The 21,784-nt window shown below is 39.9% G+C and overlaps 1 protein-coding gene across 3 annotated transcripts in view; it reads left to right on the top strand.

The window, feature by feature from the left end:
- Positions 1 to 21,784, top strand: part of efl1 (elongation factor like GTPase 1) — a 115,285-nt gene that overhangs the window by 1,208 nt on the left and 92,293 nt on the right. For all 3 annotated transcript variants that reach the window (XM_032537407.1, XM_032537409.1, XM_032537408.1), the window contains exons 3-11: positions 890 to 957; positions 1,045 to 1,129; positions 4,130 to 4,263; positions 7,135 to 7,272; positions 9,257 to 9,480; positions 12,631 to 12,754; positions 17,246 to 17,325; positions 18,681 to 18,817; positions 18,974 to 19,096. In XM_032537407.1, coding sequence (XP_032393298.1) covers positions 890 to 957; positions 1,045 to 1,129; positions 4,130 to 4,263; positions 7,135 to 7,272; positions 9,257 to 9,480; positions 12,631 to 12,754; positions 17,246 to 17,325; positions 18,681 to 18,817; positions 18,974 to 19,096 — 1,113 coding nt within the window. The remainder of the gene's footprint in view (positions 1 to 889; positions 958 to 1,044; positions 1,130 to 4,129; positions 4,264 to 7,134; positions 7,273 to 9,256; positions 9,481 to 12,630; positions 12,755 to 17,245; positions 17,326 to 18,680; positions 18,818 to 18,973; positions 19,097 to 21,784) is intronic.

The raw sequence follows: 21,784 nt of genomic DNA, 5'->3' as shown, positions 1-21,784 counted from the left end.
GGGGCGACGACCAATTATCGGCCTATCCAATATTGTGGCCGATATTTGGCAGTTTGGTGTTGCTAGATAATGTCATTAACCATAAAGTGCGCTACAGCTCTGTAAGCACTCTAAAACTGTTAAAACTTCAAGAAGCTATTTTAGTTCAATTTATTATTTATTTTCTTAATGTGTATTAGGTTTAAAATTTAAGTTTTATTAAATAATTGCTTAAAGCATTTAAACAAACTTATGTGCTGGAGTTTGTACCATTCCAAAATGTTAATTTTGACTGAAGATTTTAATTGTAAATGCATACCGTATCGTTACAAATATTATTCGTTGGTTTCATAAACTACTAATAATCTGTGTAGCATTGGCCTGGAAAAAACTATCGGTCAATCCATAGTACATGGCAAAGCCATATTCCTTTTAATATGTACTCAACTTGCAATTTACTTGCTTGACGGACTCAGTACTTCTCCGTAAGAAATTCGTAATGCAAAGTAACACATATTTACATAAATGTCCACTTTAATATCTTCAATTGTCAGTTGCCAAATCCTACAATAGCAACCACTGAGTGTTAACTTACTGTTTAGAAATATATGTCAGTATAAGTAGCTATTGTGCAACATACACCTTATGACAAAAACAGCATTTTTACGTATTGTTCTAGAAATAAATTAAAGATTTTGAGAGATTTGATCTACGAATACAATTATCACAGCATGATTATCTCCAAAATCTAGTCCTAATCTGATTCCATACAATTTAATACAGTCAAATCTAAGATATTCAACTTAAATTTTATTTAAAAAAAAAAATACAAAAGCAGTGGGTCTTCAGATTTTAAGATTAATCAAAGGTTATTTTTGTCAAAAATGAGATGTTCTTTGCATCTTTGCAGGCAAAACTACTCTGGCTGACTGCTTGGTGGCAAGTAATGGTATCATATCGAGTCGGCTGGCTGGGAAGGTAAGTGGCTAGCGACAGAGATCGTTTTTATGCTGTTTGGTTGTTCTGTCAATATTTGTGCTCATTTGGGGTGTTTTAATGTCCCAGCTGAGGTACCTGGACAGCCGGGAGGATGAACAGATCAGAGGAATCACCATGAAGTCCAGTGCCATCTCCCTGCATTATAGAAATGGTAAGGAAGGGTTTTGCCGTCAGCCTCTGTTGTAACTTCAGTGGGATACATGGACATGATGGCAGGTCATCTTCATTTGTCCAGCTATCTACAGGACCTAAAAAATGATGCCATAAAGAAGACAAAAACAGTGAATTATATTGTTTGATTGTGATTTTGGCATATTTATCGGAATCAGAAACGTGTCTATTGCCACAGTAAGGTACTGTGGCAATAGACACAGTACCAATAGACACCGGGGTGGGGGTGCAGCGGCTCACAAAACTCACGGTTCGAATTGGATCACGGTGTTGAGTCACAGAATGGACACATTTTTGGATCAGCACAAAATTAACAAATTTAAATGATTTATTCAAATGTAACATCCATATCTTTTCACAATAATAATTCATTTCACCATTAAATTGCTGTCATAGGACAAAAACAGATGAGAAAGCACCATTTAGTTCAGTCTGGGTTGTTTTGTCGACAACAGCAGTGACCAAGTGCTAGTTTGTGTCTTTAGCTGCAGACTGTTGTACGTCCCAGTGTTGGAATCCCCCACAGTGAAACACAGTCACACTTTTACACAACGTTTAGCTGTCAGCATCTTAACCGTGTTTAATCCAGCTACTAGCTGACGGTAGGCCAATGTTACCTGCTGTCAGGCGTAAAGTTAGTGTTAACTAGCGTCACATGCAGCAATGCTTCTGTTATATGGAACCTCGATTCGGAGCCTGGGAGAGCAATGCAGGCATTTAAGGTGGCACTGAAATGAGGCAGCGAAATCAACGTTGCTATTCCTTTCCGGTAGATACTGTTGGGATTTATAATTGCTTTGCTTAATATTGTGTGAATGATAATCATCAGTTTTGTTCAGGAGGGGTGAGTAAATGTTGCAGTGGAAAAGAACATCAGACGAATGTTACAGTTGAAGAGAGAACTCCAGACAAAGGAGTAGTCTCTCATCCTTAATAAATTATGTGCTTACATGACCTTGTTTGTATCTACCAAAACCTAAAGTTGCTGAGCTTTCTGTTGGGAGTGAAATATGGAAACAAGGGGACAGCCGAGGAAGAGGAAGTAGGACAATTGGGTAATCTACTGCAATGAGACTTGTCTCTCTGTACCTTGCCTGCGTCTTGTCTCCAGAAAATTCTGCAATAAAGTACACCCGATACTCCAACTACAGTTAAGAATGTCTTCCTTCCTAAAAAAGAACCTTGGGGCATAATTGTATCCCAACTATACCGGTAGTGTAGGAATAACAATAGTCCGTTACACCAATAGTCCGGGCGCTTGTTGGTGTGGCTGACTGCAGAGGGGAAGACATTTTTTTTATTGTTTAGAATATATTTAATAGCACTCAGGATGATCCTTGGTTGATGACTCTCTATCTAATGTGGATGAAATTGCACTTGTAGCCATAAAGTGGTCTTTAGCGACACACCTTTGACTCCTATTACTTTAAAACTATTGTCTCTCATGAATTAGCATAGGTCGCTACTGATTATTGTTGGAAGACGGGGCTCAACGTTAAGATGTCTCTTTTTAGTGGTTATCAAATAATGACAAAGTCTCAAGTGAAGTACATGTTTCTTTGAATAATGATCCACTTTTACCTACCTCGGACTCAAACTTGCGGCAACCTTTGCAAATACGTTGGTAGGTGGAATATTTAAGCATGTACTTTTTCAACTTTAATTTGTCTATTCTAAGGATCTTCCACAGAAGGCTTAGTTTGAGGTAACCTGAACCCACAGTTGAGACCAGATCATGATGTGTCAATCTATTAGAAGTGTCTTACAAATTAGTAGTTTGAAGGTAACTGTCTCACAGAAATGGATGAACTGACATGTGTGAAGACAAGAAGAAAAGTATAAAAGAGGAGGTATTCTGATGTTCAGAGAGACTCTTTGGGTACACACTCATGTTCAATAATTGAATAAAGCTGCGTTTAATCTAAATTCATTGGACTTGTCATGTGTGAAGTCCTCTACTGCAACTAGGGCTGTGATGATATGCTTTTGTCCTGATTCAAATCTTTCACGATACATGTGTGCTGATTGGATTTGTGTTGGGATTCTGGAAGCATTGCGATTCGATAGTACTGAGTGTTGAGATTTTCCTTTCCCTCTTTAACAAAAACAAAAGTTGAATAACACACTTCCAGAGACAATACATCATGAGCCATTTCTAAAACTAATGGTTTTCAAAAAATAAATAAAGATAATATACATCTCATGTCAGTCTGACATTTATTTCATTTGTAAACAAGAACATAACAAGGATTTTCTGCTTTTTCTGCTCTTGGTCAGAAAACGGATATGATGTAGTTGTCGGCGGGAATACTGTAGAATCAGAAAATAGTTAGGTGAATTATTGTTAAAAAAATAAATAACCTATATTAATTCTAGTCAGAAATCTTCAATACAATTTTCCCCCCAAACCTAACCTCACCCAAGAAAACCTTTTACAGGACTCATTTGCTTTAGTATGCAGCCCTCCTCTTCTTCTAACAAGGCAGCTGTCAGTCACACGTCACTAGCACCAACTCAATCGCTGATTGGCCAATGGCACATTTAAATGAATCACTCAACAAGCATTCTCCGACGTGGGCAAGGGAAGGAAGGAAAGAGAACAAAAACGTTATTAATGACATGATGATGATCGGAAAAAAACAACTGTTTTCTCAAAGCTTGCAAAAGGTAGAGCAGATAGTAAATATCACTCAAAAATCTTAAAGACAAAACTTACTAAAAAATGTCCAACTACATTCATCAGATCTGACTAAAGTTGGGTAACATTCAAGAGCAGTTTAAAAATAGATAGTAAAAAAAACTAAATAAGTATAATACAAATACAATAAAAAAAAAAATCATTATTAGTTTGTAGGGATGGGTATGGGAGGGGAGAGTTTTACTTTGTTTAGAGTGTCAAATATTCTAAATAATTAACAAAATCTTAACAAAATTAAATAAGATAAATAAGTCTTATTGTTTGTGCCTTTTGTCCCCTCAGGAGATCAGGACTACCTTCTAAATCTGATCGACTCCCCTGGTCACGTCGACTTCTCCTCAGAGGTTTCCACTGCTGTCCGCCTGTGTGACGGGGCCATTATAGTTGTTGACGCTGTGGAGGGAGTGTGTCCTCAGGTAAACAGTACCGTTGACTTGGCTACGTTCAGACCGCAGGCCTTAAAGCGCCCATATTCTGCTCATTTTCAGGTTCATAATTGTATTTTGAGGTTGTACCAGAATAAGTTAACATGGTTTAATTTTCAAAAAACACCATATCTTTGTTGTACTGACCATTGCTGCAGACCCTGTTTTCACCCTGTGTGTTTAGGTCTTTGTTTTAGATACAGAGTGAGACATCTCACTAGTTTTAGCTACAGAGTGAGACATCTCACTTGTTTAGCTACAGAGTGAGACATCTCACTTCTATACTGTCTTTGTTGGGAGTCAAACATGCTCAGTAGCTAGGTAAGATCCCATCAGCTAGATAACTCTTTCTCCAGCTTTGGTCAGTCCAAGGCAGGACTAGCTGGGAGACTTCTTCCAAACAAGGGACGCTTGTGGAATACCTGCAGAACAGGGACAGGAAGTAGTTCTTTTGGAGAATATGGTCAATATGGACTAGTGTGTGTTGTAGCAGCCATTGAGAATGAGCTAGCATGCTAATGCTAGCATGTGCTACAGTCAGCCACCTCATCTCGGCTAGTGACGTAGAAAGCTGTGCAGATTTTGAACAGCTCAACCGGAGACTGAAGGCAGAAGACATTTAGTAGCCATATCTCACTCAAAACAGCATGGACGTTTTTTTTTTTCCAAGTTTGTATGCATGTGGAAGCACAAGAGACCCAAAATAACACCCCAAAACACAGAAAAAGTGTTTTTTGGGCACCTTATTGTTCAATTTAATTAAGATTTTTTTGACTGACAGTTCATATTGTTTTTTTTTAAAGTGTGGCCCATATCAGACTCAAGTACTGGGCACGGCCTGAAAGTGAGCCGCATGCGCAATCGAGTAATACAATGTCACGTGTCAAATGCAACACCCTGTTTCAATGCTTATCAAAATGAACCCATGGATATATTAAGAGAACCAAAGAGAGTAACTATTATGTCGTGCTACTAGCTAACGCTAGCTACTAGACAATAGACGGTTACAGACGTTACAGCTTTACAGCATAGGACTCTTGGATGTATTATAAGCTAATAGAAAGGATCAGTTACAGCCATATATCCATTATTTCAGTAACAGGAACGCGGGAGAACCGTCATATGAGCCTGCATTGAAAGGCGGCTCCGGCGGGCGCAGTCCCATGGGTCTGCTCTTGTTCATTGAAGGTCCCATGATATGTTACTCTTTGGATGCTTTTATATAGACCTTAGTGGTCCCCTAATACTGTATCTTAAGTTTCTTTTATATAGACCTTAGTGGTCCCTAATAGTGTATCTGAAGTCTCTTTTATATAGACCTTAGTGGTCCCTAATACGTATCTGAAGTCTCTTTTATATAGACCTTAGTGGTCCCTAATACTGTATCTAAGTCTCTTTTATGTAGACCTTGTGGTCCCTAATACCATCTGAGTCTTTTATATAGACCTTAGTGGTCCCCTAATACTGTATCTGAAGTCTCTTTTATATAGACCTTGTGTTCCCTAATACTGTATCTGAAGTCTCTTTTATAACCTTTGTGGTCCCCTAATACATACTGAAGTCTCTTTTATATAGACCTTAGTGGTCCCTGATACTGATCTGAAGTCTCTTTTAATAGACCTTAGTGGTCCCCTAATACTGTATCTGAAGTCTCTTTTATATGGACCTTTGTGGTCCCCTAATACCATATCTGAAGTCTCTTTTATATAGACCTTAGTGGTCCCTGATACTGTATCTGAAGTCTCTTTTATATAGACCTTAGTGGTCCCCTAATACTGTATCTGAAGTCTCTTTTATTTAGACCTTAGTGGTTCCCTAATACTGTATCCGAAGTCTCTTTCCCAAAATTCAGCCTTGGTGGAGCCAGTCCCACAATGAGCTTTCCTTAGGACGTGCCAGCAGCTCCTCTAACTTTTAGAAACACCAGCTAGCAGGGCCGTTTCTAGCTTTTTGAGGGCCCAAAGGACAGCACTCTTGTTGCCAACTTGGCCTTTGGTTTGTGTTGTGACTGCGATCTGAGCGCATGGTTCAAAATGGTTGTACTTAGTGTCTTCATTAATTCATAGGTGCGTTTTGGGCGTAACATGCAATAAACCAATCAGAGGTCATCTCCCATTCCCTTTAAAAGCCAGGCGCGTTTGGACCTTGGCGCATTGCTATTATGATGGCAGATTTTCACTGGACGGGAAATTAGGGTTAGTTAACTGCCGTGGGCTTTGCGCTGAGCTGCTCCGGGTACAAGCAAGGACCCATAGATGAATTTAAATAAGAAGGTTGATCATGCAATCAGTTTTAAAACATTCAAAACTGTTACTGTGTTATTTTTGTTTTAAAAGGCTGCAATAAATAACAAATTAAAATCTAGTGTTCATGTAATTTCATACATTAGCAGTGAAATTAATTTATAAATAATATTCGGAAATTATTTTTCAGATCATAATCGTACCAACAAAATCTATAATTGTTGCAACCCTATTTGGAATATTGTCATATTCAGAATAATAGTGGATTATTAGTGCGCATGTAAACATACTCAATGAAATGTCTAGCCTGTCTCTGTCCAACAATTAAAAATAAATCCACCTACCAGCTCCTCTAAAGCTCACTAATTAGAATGTTATATCTCATCGTTTTTTTCCAAAGAAAAATTAAAATGTCAAGTTGCCTGTATGTTTACCTTTTAGACCAGCAGTCGCAAACTCAAATTGGCTTGGTGCCACTGCTGCTGTTGTCATCTCAAAGGAGAGCCACAGTATTTCTGGAGAAAACACATGAGCATTACACATAGAAATCACAATTCTGTCCATCGGCCTTGCAAAACTGGGTCCAAATGATTTGTTTTTCTCTCTGCATTGTGTGCAGACCCAGGCTGTGCTGCGCCAGGCGTGGCTGGAGAACATCAGGCCGGTCCTGGTCATCAACAAGATCGACCGACTCATCCTGGAGCTGAAGCTCACCTCTCAGGAAGCTTACAGCCACCTGCAGAAGATCCTGGAACAGGTGAGAGCTCTCATCTGACACAGGCCACACTCAGGATATCTTCACCAGATGTTTTATATACAGACCACTCTCAGCCCGCCGTGTTACAGCGCTGCAAAGACACCTTCCGTGAAATTGTACTTGTTTGTGTTCAGTTGCCTTGAATCATTTAAGCCGTTGTGTATTTCCTAGGGTTTGACTGAAACTGGTTTATCACACCGATACCCATTATTAATAACTAATGAAACCGATAACTGATATTTGAAACCAGTAGGCATTTACTGAAAATCTTTAAATCAATATTAAGATTTTGGAATGTTACAAACTCCAACACTAACTTTGTTTAAATGCTTTAAGCAATTATTTAATAAATGAGAACCTTTCAACATAATACCCAGTAATAGATAGTCAGATGGTGTTGTGGGCGGGACATTAAGTTAAACCCAGGGAGAGAGAAACCGAAGCAGAGGGACAGACTCAGAGCTGTTGCCGAGCCACAGTAGCTTTTTAATTCATTAACTTTATCATCAGGAAAAAATTGCTGATACAGATTGTCTGCAAACAAAGAACATAGATGATATCACTAGTATTTTCTATTAAAGAGCCCCTTTATACTCCTTTTTGGCATCATGTTTGTACTGTTGGGATCTACTAGAATAGGTTAAATTCAATTCAATTTTATTTATAGTATCAATTCATAACAAGAGTTATCTCGAGACACTTTACAGATAGAGTAGGTCTAGACCACACTCTATAATTTACAAGGACCCAACAGTTCTAGTAGTTTTCTTCAAAGCAAGCAACAGTGCAACAATGGCGAGGAAAAACTTCCTTTTAGGCAGAAACCTCGGACAGACCCAGGCTCTTGGGAGGCGGTGTCTGACGGGCCGGTTGGGGTTAGAATGAAGAGTGGCAATAACAGTCATAAAAAATAGTAGTTTGTAGCAGTTCTTTGTAGTAGTTCATGGCATAGCAGGGCACTGTGCGGGATTACAAGGCACAGCAGGACGTAGCAGGGCACCGCAGAGCGCAGCAGGATGGAAAAATAGGATGGAAAGATAGAAAGATAGATAGAGGAGAGAGGAACTCGGTGTGTCAAAGGATGTCCCCAGCTGTCTAAAACTATTACAGCATGACTTAGAGAGACAGGGTAAAGAGAGGAGCCTGGTCAGGCTAGAACTCTCCCCAACCGGATCGGGCTGAATGCCCTGTCTCCCTCTAGTTTTATTATATTATTGATTATATGATAGATAAATCTGACAACTATGACGAGAAGCAGGTGGGCCGGATTAGGCGGACGCTGCGACTCCTCACTCCCTAACAATATTCAATTCAAGTTTATTTATATAGTGCTAAATCACAACAACAGTTATCTCTTTGACTATAGGCTTTATCAAAGAGGAAAGTCTTAAGCCTACTCTTAAATGTGGAGACGGTGTCTGCCTCCTGAACCCAAACTGGAACCTGGTTCCACAGGAGAGGAGCCTGAAAGCTGAACGCTCTGGCTCCCATTCTACATGCCAGTTTACATGCTTGGATGTTAAAAAAAAACATTTTGTTTCTCTTGCTGCTCCTGGCCGCAGCCCCCCCCATCTGAAACTCTGTGTCTGAGCTTTTGTTCCCGCCTTGCTGAAAGGCCCGGTCTGCTCTGATTGCTCAGCTTGCCCGCTGTTGTGATTGGTCCATCAAATTCATATAAGCCACTGGACAGGTTGTCCTTTCTCAGGCAGCACCAATGGGCAGCACATGTGGAAAAACTGGACAGGGTTTTCTCCATTAATGACAGAAAAAGTGCTGTCTGTGGAAGTGCAAGCTCCATTTGGAGTGAAATGTGTTTATACATCTAGTACATACACTTAAAAACAATATAACACACTAAAAGATGGGAACAATCCCAAAAAGCGTCATAGGGTCTCTTTAAGTCGTGGAAAACATGAATACAAAGTTGGAAGTGTTTTGTAGAGCTCTGTAACTAAGTGGTTGCTGAGCATGTTCTTCCTCTTAGGTGAACGCGGTGACAGGCGCTTTGTTCACATCCAAAGTGATGGAGGAGCGGGCGGAGAAAGAAAAGAAGGAAGAGGAGGAGGAGAAAGAAAGCGACATCCTGAGTGGAGATCAGGTTTATGACTGGAGCGCTGGGCTGGAGGAGGCCGACGACTCCCAACTCTACTTCTCCCCCGACCAGGGGAATGTGGTGTTTGCCAGCGCCGTCGATGGCTGGGGCTTCAGGTGAGACCGCGGGCTCCGTCTTTAGCTGCATCCATGACTTCATGGTGTACACGGTGTATATGGTCTAAAGCATTCATGTGTTGCATAATATGTCTCGCGCACGTGCAGAACGTACACTCAAGTCACTGCACTTTTTTGACTTAATTTGGGGCCTTCTCTGCCAAAGGTTGGCCAGCGGGTTGGTGTACCAGAGCCCTTAGTGAAATTGAGTTGGACACCCCTGCTCTAAAGCTTCAATTAACCCTCTGAGCCCGAGACACTCGCCCACGAGTAAAAAAGTACCTCTGATTCATAGTTTAATAACTTTTGAACCATACAAGCGATTTACTCACTTTCGGTTTTGTTTAAATCCTGACGTTTTCGGCTTTACGGCGGTCTTTTCCGGGTCTTTCTAGCCTCTACAGGGGATTTTCTATCCAGCCTGGAACTTCAGCCTCTTTGGGCTTTAAATCCTAAATTATATCCAAGTTTGATTCACTTTATATCCAATTCATCGCGTTTTGGCTCATTTTCCGCCGCTGGCTGGCTCCTCGTCCTCTCTCCTCTGTCTGTCCCGTCTATTGTTTCAGGAAGTACATGCCCATATATTGGGAGATAAGCACCCCCTTGTTTGAAGGCCAGAGGGGACAAAAAGGCCTATATACTCTATGGAAGGCAAATAATGCACTATTAGACACATATTTGCTTGTATAACTTTGCTGTGGGTGTAATATCAATAAATATGACATTATTATGTTATTATTGGCATAAGTAAATGTCATGAGGCAAAACGTCTTGACTTTTTGGAAAAAATGCATGTATTTGTCAACTGTATAAGTTATATGATTATTTCTTCACAGTGTGACTCCCAAGACATATGAGAATGTTTTAGAATGAAATGGCTTGGTTTTACTTATATGTCTGTGATATCAATAAATATGTGGAAGATTCATTTATTTATTTATTTATCTTTAAGGCCCTACAACCTTTTTAACATGCAAGTGACCTCACTGCAACCCAAATATCATAATAACCCAGTTTGTCCTGAAAAAAATGATGTTCATATCTTGACTGTAGACAACAGGGTTGATGTTTTACAAGCTTTTTTTAAAATAAATCCAGACGGAAATTAAACTGTAAAAATGGCCTCAGGGCCCAGAGCGTTAAATGAACCCATTGACCCATGGACCCATTTAAAATTTCTACAAGAAGAAAAATGGTACAAGTACACATTTTTTCTACCTGAAAATCAATGGCTTTACCTTGTTTTCTGTGATAAACATGTATTCCTTACTCAATTCAGAAAATTATTCTGGATATGACCACTTTGCCTTACTGGATTTTTAACATGAATTATAACCTTATTTAAAAAAAAACTAATCACATTTTCATTTTTAATTGTGTGCTAGTAGAGACTGATTGCATTCCCTAAACATGTACTGCATGTTATCTCCTTTGTTTGAAATTGAGATAAAGACAATATTTGTTAATAGATTATGAAGTAGAATTTTATTTCAGGATTGTTTTTAAAACCACGAATAAGTCACAGGTCAATTTGACCCGAGGGATACGAGAGGGTCCCGAAAGTGAAAACAACACAAGGGTTACAGTGACGCGCGCCTCCATAGATGGCGTGCGCACGCTACGAGCATGCACGTACACATTTATGCTCAACACATTGTTTTTTTAAGTATTCTCTGAAACACCAGAGGGTGTACAAACGAAGAAGAAGAGACCGGAAGTAAAGGAAAGCAGGCTGCCTGACAACAGTAGTAAACACATCCATGTTAAACACTCACATACTGCCAAACATCAGATTATCTACTCTAGTCATTAACCTGACTGTCCTTTATCTCCAAATGGACACTTGTGTCTGCCTGTAACAATGTTAAGAACACGCTTTACATGAAGCCGTTTTGTTTAGTCTTGACAAAACGATCTCTCATGTTTTTCCACGCTCTCGAGCAAAATGCCTTTTCTTTTCCCACTGTGGTGTCGCTCTCTGACATATTTCCATATCCTTGGTCTGTACATGGAGAACACAGATGATGTTAGAGGCGATCCTGCTCGGCCAGTCTTCCCAGCGGACCGTGTTGAACTGACGCGGCAGCGCTCACGCCGAGTTACAAAATTCATAAGTGCACGCCCGCTGGGAACACTGCTGCGACCAATAACCTAGCTTAAGTGAAAGCACGGGTCCCTCAGATGTAGAGATTGGCTTTAAAACCGCAGAGGCAATTTCACTGGAGGCTGCTGATGGCATAATGTATAACTATTTTAGTATTCAGTATTTAGAAACTAGTTTGTGTTTATTTCAATTTTTTAAAATGTCTTTGTAATATATCATAAACTGGAAAGATAATGTGGCTCATGTGTTTGACCTATAACCCAGTAACTTTAATCTATGCCCCAAAATCCATCCCATTCTTTATTCATTAAATATCTTTAAAAATACGGAAGCCATTTGATCCAATATCAAATAAATACATGAAAAATACACCTATGAAATCCTGTTTATTTATGTATTTATTAATAGAATAAAATTGACAAACCTGAAAACATGTTTACACGTCCACTAGATGGTGCTGTCCACTTAGATTTAATCTACAGTATTTTACAATAAATGAGTCTCAGCATGATTCCTGAAGCATCAGAGACCAGAGCAAATCCAAGTGTTACCTTAAAAGATCTCGTACTTTTCTCCACTTGAGGAATTTCAAAGTAAAATACTTTTCCCTTACATTTCATCACATCACTTCACACCATGTGTTCCACTACAACAGTGGCATAAAGTCTCCATGCTGTACTGGCAGTTTGGTGTACGCCAGTCAGGGATGAGGACACAAAGGCTGGCTGAGGGTAGCTGTGTCTCTGTGATCTCTAAATAAACCGATCAAGTCTCAGAGGAGACGGCCGAGTCATATCTGCCTCTAGACCCAAGAAACCTGTTCACCGTCTGTAGCAAAAGAATAGGAGGATAAGATCCAGACATGTTCACCCTGATCTTGTTCAGATCGCTCATCAAAGCTCCACTTTATTAAAAGCTGCTAATAAGCCCGGTTAAAATAGCAGCATAGCTTGCAATAAGATTAATGCCTTTCCCTTGTCTGTGTAAACCTGCATAAATAATGTAAACGGAGGACTAAGAGTTTGATTTTTTGTGTTTCCTAGCATCCAGCAGTTTGCCCACATCTACAGCCAGAAAATGGGTATCAAGGCAGAGGTGCTGCTCAAAACCCTGTGGGGAGATTTCTACCTCAACGCTAAAGCAAAGAAGATCATGAAAGGAGCTCAGGTAATGTAACCACAAGTCATTATAGGTCTTTTTTCAAACATGTATGTTCAATCTTTCCCCCATGTTCCTTTGTCCTATTGGACACATTGTGTAACTGCCAAAGAAAGAAATCAACGGTTTACCGAATCCTACAAATGTAAATGACACTGCTTGGCTGGTGAATTTAGACGTATGCTTTTACTTCATTGCAAGGGGAGCGCAACCTCACATTCAAGCTTTGTTTAGGGCTTACTGTTTTGTTCATTAAAATGGGTACAGATTAACAATCAAACATCAGCTGGATAAAAAAAAAAATGTAAGACCGACGCAGTTGTCAATTTCACATCCAGTGTTTCATGTAAATTGGATAATGTTTGTCATATAAGACTGAATTCCTATTGCCAGTAGGGGTCGTCATGACCAAAAGTCAATTTTGGCCTATAGATAACCTCAAGCCTGGACTCCTGACAATTGTGAGAAATTTAGATATGACAATCTTTGTTCATCGATAAATGCTCAAAATGGCTGCCACGCTATGCCCACACCATTGGACGAACAGTTGTGCTTTTAATAATTTTTCATCGTTAACGTCTTTAGATGACACAGACCGAATTTGAAGTTGATTGGATTAAATTTCTTGGAGTAGTTTGTTAGTACCTTGACTTTAGGCCTAATTCCTGTTGCCACTAGGGGTCGCATTGATCTTGAGTAAATATATGTCTATTAATGTCCTCAGGGTTGGACTCTTGTGAATTCTGAAAATGTTGAGCTGATTGGGCAATGTACACTAGAGTTACACCCACTTCCTGTTTTTTTTAGCAAAACTCACAAAATGGCCGCCCCGCCACAGCCAAGCCCTATGACAAAAAGTTTTTTCTTTTCATGAGTTGTCATCTGTAACGTTGTAAGATGGCACAGACCAAATTTGAAGTTTATTGGATGAAATCTTGTTAAGTACAACACGTAGAAATGGCCAAAACCACGCTTATTTCAAACTTTCAATTAAAAATGGCGGACTTCCTGTTGGTTTTAGGACATGGCTCCACGTATTGTCAATCTTTGTTAAACGTACTGCAATTTTTTAATTTTGTAGGGGGCGAAACTAATTAAAATACGTAAACTTTTCACCAGGATTGATCCGACTGCTAATTTTGGTGAGTTTTTGTGTATGTATATTTGGCAAAAAAAAAAAGAATTTCTTTCTTTCTTTCTTCTTCAGTTTCAATAGGGCCTTTGCCGCTTTCGGAAATATGAATATGATCTGCTAGCACACTTCATAGCATTCCCATGGCAACAGGGGAAAAGGGCTGCTGTTGTGTGAACGCAACATTTTTCAACCTTCTGCTAAGATGTGACTTTTTTGCAACAAAAATGCGGGGATTATTATTATATTCATTTGCAACCACTCTGAGGGAATTATCTGCAAACATACAGTGGAGCTGTAGCCTATGTGAGCTGGACGAAGTGTTACCGTTACAATGAAATGTTTACACCAAATTGTTCAAATTGAAGTTGTCACTCCCCAATGTGAGGAAAGTGCAGATTTGAGTCGCACATGCTCAGATTTAAACGGTTTACGGCATAACGTGTTACACTGAAGTTTGTGAAATCCATGAAATAATAAACTTTTCTAATTCCAAACAGTAACAGAAGATGTAAGTCATTTCAAAAACGTTTTAACTATCTATGATTGTTTGATTGCTAACATTAGCCCATAACGCCATTCCAGTGATAGCCTTTGTTGTGTTTGATTGCTAGCTTGTAGCTAAGCTAGCAGTCATTTCAAAAACGTTGTAGCTATCTATGATAGTTTGATTGCTAACGTTAGCTCAAAACGCCATTCGTGACAGCCTTTGTTGTGTTTGATGCTAACTTGTAGCCAGCAGTGAATCAACTTCGTTATGTAGGTCCTTTTTTACTGTGTTGACATTACAGAAATCTCTCGTTAGCATTCTTCTATGCTACTTGTGACTAGTGACTCTGCAAAACTCACATCTTTACTCGTCGTAAAGTGACGCATGCACAACTCAAATCTGCACTCGACTCACATCGGCAGTGACAGAAGCGTTCAAAGAAATCATGTTTGCCATTAACGTTTGCCACTGTTTGCCAAATTTGAACGCACCTCTGCTTACAGAAAATAACGTTAGATGTGAGTTGAAGGTGCTAACGTTAGGTACAGTGCATGATGCTAGCTACTGCTAGTTAGCCGGCTGGAACTACCCTACTTAAAACGGCACTAACGAGACGCTTGCATGCGTTTGAGCAACACAGTGTACAAAACAAACATTTTATATAGATATCATATTCTAATTAAGTGAATACATACAATCACACAAAGAATTTCCTTGGTGATGGTCAATGGGCTGTCGCTGCCGCTCGTGTCTTACTGCTGTTCTACACAAGCTATATATAATTGCTTAATAATAATCCTATGTCTGTATCTTCCCGCGCTATTGGCTCGACTGATTTAGTAGGCAACCGCGTTAGCCTGCATATTTACGGGTCGTGCTTCATGGGTCATGATTTCGGGAGAAAATGGGCAATAAATGAGAGTGGCAACACTTTTCATATTGTTTGTTTTACAAATCCAGGTTCCCACTCCATGGGGATCATCCATTTTGAAAAGTAAAGCAGATACGGATCCTTGGCCCAGTGTCTAATTGCACCTTCTAAGATCATGTTAAATAAAAGTAATAAATGAAAAATTCACTGAAACTAGGACATATCTTTAAACAATCTGTGGTATGTAACATTATTCCAGCATTTATTTTATAAAAAAACAGTAAATATAATAACAAAAAGAGGAATAAAAAATGCTAAATCCAATTTTACACCAAACATTCAATTCATAATTCACATTGGATTATTGGCAGTCGTGACAATTAGCCAATCGCATTCTTTCAAATCATGATTTTGATTTTTAAAACTACTAAACCTTTGGCCCTATACTGATTTCAACTAACTTTGCCCAGGTCCTCCTATTTTAGGCCTGCGGTGTCATATCACTGCACACATGATGGCTTTTACATAACACTTGTACGACTGACAGTTGTAGGTGTTCACATCATCAGTACCGGTGCTGTGCTCTTTTTTTACTAATGGTGCCAATCTCTAGGCACCTCACGATTGGGTTAAGATTCAGAGGGTTACGATGCGATGGCGAACCAGCAGGTGTATGACACTGGCTGGCTGATTGCTGATGTAACCCTCTGATCTGTCTTTCTGCTTCTGTCTCTGTGCTCCCACTCCCCACTCAGTGCAGGGCCTGTGCCTCTAATGTTCAGTCCTAACTGTGTGCCATTTCCAGCTGAACTGAATGTAGAGTGTCGTTCAGTGAGATGCTAATGGAGCCTCCTTTGGCCCCCTGTAGTCCTGCCTGCTACACTAACACAATGCCGCCCACTCAGTAGAGCTAACATGGGGCACCAGAGCAGAGCTCTGCACTCGTTTTGAACAGACCGTGTTTTAGGGTTTTCTTTGTCTAATAAGACAAATGGATATGCTTGCTTCAGGAAAAGTTTCTGACATTATAAAGTAATATTTTCTATTATTTGCCAGTCCAAAACACACGTAAAGTAAGCTATTCCACTTAAAGGGAAACGCTGACTGACTTAACGCATCAAAATCAGCTTGTATGTCAAAGGGAGTGCAATTTGCGTACATTATCAGGCAGTGGATAAGCTAGGGCTGCAGAATATATATATATATATTTTTTTTTTATCGTCATCACGATATCAATTGACGATATCAAAATAATGCGGGACTTTCATTATTTCATAATCCCTGGGTTTTCGTTGCAAAAAATTCACAAATATTTTAGTTTCAAAATGTTACATTTACTTCACATAAGAGCAACCCCATTTTCCCCTGTTGCCATGGGAACGTTGTGAAGTGATGTAATTACGCTACAAGACATCAAACTGCAGTTTTTGCAAGGTCTTGCAATTTAATCACTTAAAATTCCATAAACATTATTATAATATTCCATCGCATTTTTTAAGAAAATGTGCCGCGGGACCAGGTTGGCTCAGTGGGTACAGCAGGCGCACATACACAGGGAGGTTTATGCCTCAATGCAGAGGTCAAGGGTTCAAATCCGAGCTGGGACAATTCCCCCTCTCTCCCCTCTTTCTCACCTAGCTGTCCTATCAAATAAATGTGGAAAAGCCCAAAAAGTACTCTTTAAAAAAAAAAAGAAATGCCTGCATCAATCACAAAAAAAACTTTCAATCTCTGACTGTAAAACTTATGATGATCCTAGTGTTGCTGTTTTTTTTAAGTCAGACTCAGTGGTGAGTGAAACCGAAGCAGAGGGACAGACAGAGCGATGTCTTGGGTTGGCGCAGAGATACAAATGTCTTCTGTCTCCCTCTTCAGCTCTTATGCTTTTAAGATTTGGTTCCCTGGCATTTGTTCCACAGTACGGAGAATAATCTCACGTCCGTCATTCCGTCATTTGAACTTGCATTGATTCTGGTGTGATGTCTTTGTCTCCCATGTCTGCTGCAGGCCAAAGGAAAGAAGCAGCTGTTTGTGCACCTGGTGCTGGATAACATTTGGAGTTTATATGATGCCGTTGTCACTAGGAGGTGGGTGACATACAACCCTGAAACTCTGTTACATCTTAAAAATCACTAGCACTATTGCTTTCTTCTGTTTTTTTCCCCCCATGAACTGACCACTAAGAAAGTAACAAAAACATACATTATACTAAAGAAGACCGAGTAAGACAGAGACATACAAAAATAATGACAAAACAATACTACACAGACACACACACACACCACCAGACGTGGTGCATTTGCATCAAAATGTTCAGTTCCCATCTTGTTAATTGGGTAAGACCAAGTTTAGCCCCGCGGGGTCCACTACGTCCAGAACTGGTCACCCTATCTTGATGAATCCTTCAGCAGTGTCAAAGGGTGTAAGTCAGTTTTTTCCAAAGACAACGTTTGTAATACTGCCTGATACCAATCGTCCAGTGCAGAGCTGTTCTAAGAGTTCCAGTAATTGAGGCTACATTTACATTTCTACGTTTTGGTTTCAAAAACGAATATCTTTTGTAGTGCTGTCAGTTAAACGCGTTATTAACAGCGTTAACTGTCAATTTATTATCGCAAGATTAACATTCTTTTTAGCCTAGCAAACTTTGTAGTTTTATTCACATGCTGTTGCAAAAACTAGTGACTTTAGAAAAACTACATCACCACACCGGCTCTAGCTAGACCGGAAACACAACAACAGTTAGTGTGAAATTGAACACTACAGTAGGCTTAATGCCAATGTTGTTTTCAATAAAAAAACATTTGACAAAGCAAGCCGATCCACTTTTCCATGTTGATATTGAGCATTAAAATGAGAAATAATGGGACAAAAAGAAATCATGGGACATTTAGAATTGATGAAAACATGTGATTAATAACGAGTTAAGTATGACACAACAGAATAGAGGAACATCAAAATATATCAAAGTTCTGATAAAAAAATTTATAAAAATACTAACTTAAGATATGAAACTTAAAGTCCTTTGAACAAAAACCCATTCATAAAAAAAAAAAATCAGAGTGTTGCCAACAGGGACGTTGTAGAGTGCCCTTTGGTGCACAAACTATGCTGTACTATAATTTATTTGTCATGATAAATGCTTCTGAGGAACGAATATATATTTCAAAAAAAGGTATCGTCCATTATAAATGGTGAGACCGATAGATCGAGAAATGCCTAATATCGGCTGATAATATCGGTCGGACTTTACACATTTTAAAAACAGATGTAGATATTTGCCCCTCAATACTATTGCTTTGTTAATTGAATGATTTCTATGTTTTAAGGGGATGTTTGAACATGAAGATATACTGAAGTTTATATCATATCATCAGTGTGTTGCTATCCATGCTCCGACGTCCATCTGTAAAGTCCATCCATCCTGTTTCTGTGACTGTAGAGACAAGGAGAAGGTGGAGAAGGTGATCGCATCACTCGGGGTGAAGGTGTTGGCCAGGGACTCTCGTCACTCGGACCCCAAAGTTCTTCTTTCTGCCATCTGCAGCCAGTGGTTACCTCTGGCCCAGGCTGTCCTCTGTATCCTTTTCCTTTTGGCCTCTCTCTCTTATCAGCGAAACACCTTTCCCTTCATATTTGTTTGTTTGACTGCCTCAGGTGAGCTTTATTTTTTTGGGGGTGGGGGGGTGATGCTGCTGTGCTGTGCTGTTGAGTTTTCTTTAACACAGTCTGTAGCGATGGTGTGTGAGAAACTTCCCAGTCCCATAGACATGACGGCAGAGAGGGTGGAGAAACTGATGAGTGTCTGGCCGCTGCGGTTCGACTCGCTGCCCGAACAGACACAAGAGCTGAAGAGAGGTAGGCGCACACACACACACACACACACACACACACACACACACACACACACACTCACACACACGCATACACGAAATATATATATTTTAACATGTTTTTAAATGTTAATTCGTACTGAAAACATTACTGTCTACAGCCGCGAGAGGGGGCTCTAGGCTTGTGAAAACTGTATGTTGCTCCTAAAGACAACTGAGAAAGACTGAAAACAAGCTAAAAAGAAAATCCTTGTCGGCAGATTACAAACTGCAGGTAGTAAAATACGCAGCCGAAAATGGTAATCGAGCAGCAGAAATAAAGTTTGGAGTGAGTGAGAAACTTGTAAGGGACTGGCAAAAAGGTTACTCTTACAGAAATGAAGAAAACAAAGTAAGCTAATCGCGGGTTGAAAGCAAGATGGCTGAAGGAACCAGAGCTGGAGGAGCGGGTCCATAGATGGGTGCTTGAACAACGTGCAATGGTGCATTTACGTCTCCACGCCTTGGTAGTTGTTCTGTGTGCTATAGTTGAATAACTAATAATGTGTTACGTCGACATAACAGGCACCTACCGCATTCAGCCTGTTGTCCTGTGTGCTAAATGTCTGTTCTTGGTCTTGGATTTTGTAAAATAAATTTCTAGTCCAGTGCAACTTATATATATTTTTTATATATATTTTTTTCCTCTTCATGACACATTTTTTGACTGATGCAACTTATACTCCGTAGCGACTTATAGTCCGGACGGTATAGTGGTATATACACAAAGGTTTAAAGGTAGGCTCTGACACACCAACCCGATAATTGGCCGTCTGACAGTCTTCATTATGGTCAACCTGACATACTCGGTCGGAAGGCGGACAGGTGGAGTGCTAACCCGGAAACGAGGAGCGGGACAAGCTAGACTAGAGTCTCTCAAAATTGACGATTAGACCATTGTTGATCTGAAATGAAGACAGATTCAGCAGCCGCACGGCCTGTTTCTTGCTTAAAATGTTTTCAGAAACACGTCTCGGTGAACTATTTCTGTAAAATAGGTCGTATTCTGAACAAGCCTTCCATGACAGTCTGGCTTTGAATTTCTGTGGAAATCAGACCCTTGTGACGCGTTCGTCCAATCCGCTGCCTTCGGCAGTCGGCATCGCTTCGGTGTTTTTGTCTAACTCAGGGAGACGGTCAGTCCGACTGCCTTTTCTGCCAACAGTCAGCCGTTGGTTTGGTGTGTCATGACCCTTACACTTCCTATGAGACAAGCAGGCACAACTGTGGTTTCTTATGGAGCTAGAACAGTGACAGTAACCTGTGGTATTGAACATAAAATTTGGCATTGAAACAACAAATATCGGCATTGAAAACTGTTGAACTGAAGTATAAAACACAAACATTAAAAAGTAATAATCTCATAATCCTATGATATTATTTCACTTTGACGTTTGTTTGCATCATGATCAATGTCGATGTAAATTTTTTCTTGATGTCCGTGTCTTTTCAAAGACAGTTTTTTTTTTTTTTTACGCTGTCAATATTTTTACAATGTCACTGTTTTCAGTTTCAACTTTCTGTCACTGTTTTGGCGTAGGGAGGCGGGGCTTGAGGGGAGGGACAAAGAGGGCGTGGCTTGTGGGAATTTACATAGGCTACTGGCGAGAGACCGCACCTACATAGGAATCCTGCCATTTTTTCACACAGAAGCAGGCTGGTTTAGTGTTAACTTTTAATGTAGTTTGTCAGTGATGCGTCCAGCCTTTTAGTGATTGTGTGATTTGCCTAGAAACCTATTATGTGAAAAAATGGCCGATATGAACAGACTTACTTGGGATTTGGAGGTTCCAGGTAAACGTTGGAAGACATTGCAGATATGCGGTTAACAACTCTGGGAGATGTTCTGGAGGTGTGGTCTCTCGCCATTAGCCTCGTAAGTTACCTGTAAGCCACGCCCCTTTACCCCTCCCCTCAGGCCCCTCCTCCCTACGCCAAAACAGTGACAGAAAGTTGAAACTGAAACAGTGACATTGTAAAAATCTTGACAGCGTAAAAAATGTCAAAATGAAATAATATCATAGGATTATGAGATTATTACTTTTTAATGTTTGTGTTTTATACTTCAGTTCAACAGTTTTCAATGCCGATATTTGTTGTTTCAATGCCAAATTTTATTTTCAATACCACAGGTTACTGTCACTGTTGTAGCTCCATAGTTTCTGTGCCCTGGTGACCGACTGACAGGCTGAGGTTGCAGGGCAAGGTAACTTTATTTCTATAGCACATTTCAGCAACAAGGCAAATTAAAACACTAAAGGTGCTCCAAGAAACGTTTGTCGACGTTACTTCTTGTTGACGTTCTCGATCCTTGTTGAAGTATTTTCAAACAAAACGAGACTAGCTCGCCCCTCCCTCCTCCTCATCCCGTCCCTTCCCCCTCCCTTCTGTGCTGACGTGCACTAACCCCCCACCCCCAAATCCCTCTTGTCGGTTACTGGCTAGAACACTGTTTGTGTATGCTTCGTGGTGCAGGTGGAGGTTTTGTTGCTGTTTGTAGACCCTGGGCTGTCTACAGAGACCGCGTTTTTTTTTTACAGTTGTGTTTAAGAAATGAATAATTATTTGATTTAATAGGTTATAGGGATGGGTTTGAGAGGAGAGAGGGAGGGTTTTATATTTAGTTTTGTTTATTTAGTTTTGAGTGTAAAATCTTCTAAATGTTCTCAGTTAA

Source organism: Etheostoma spectabile, chromosome 15, assembly GCF_008692095.1.
Source record: "Etheostoma spectabile isolate EspeVRDwgs_2016 chromosome 15, UIUC_Espe_1.0, whole genome shotgun sequence".
Classification (NCBI taxonomy): Eukaryota; Metazoa; Chordata; class Actinopteri; order Perciformes; family Percidae; genus Etheostoma; species Etheostoma spectabile.
Note: the sequence above shows the minus strand (reverse complement) of the source record. Positions and strands in the feature narration are given on the sequence as shown.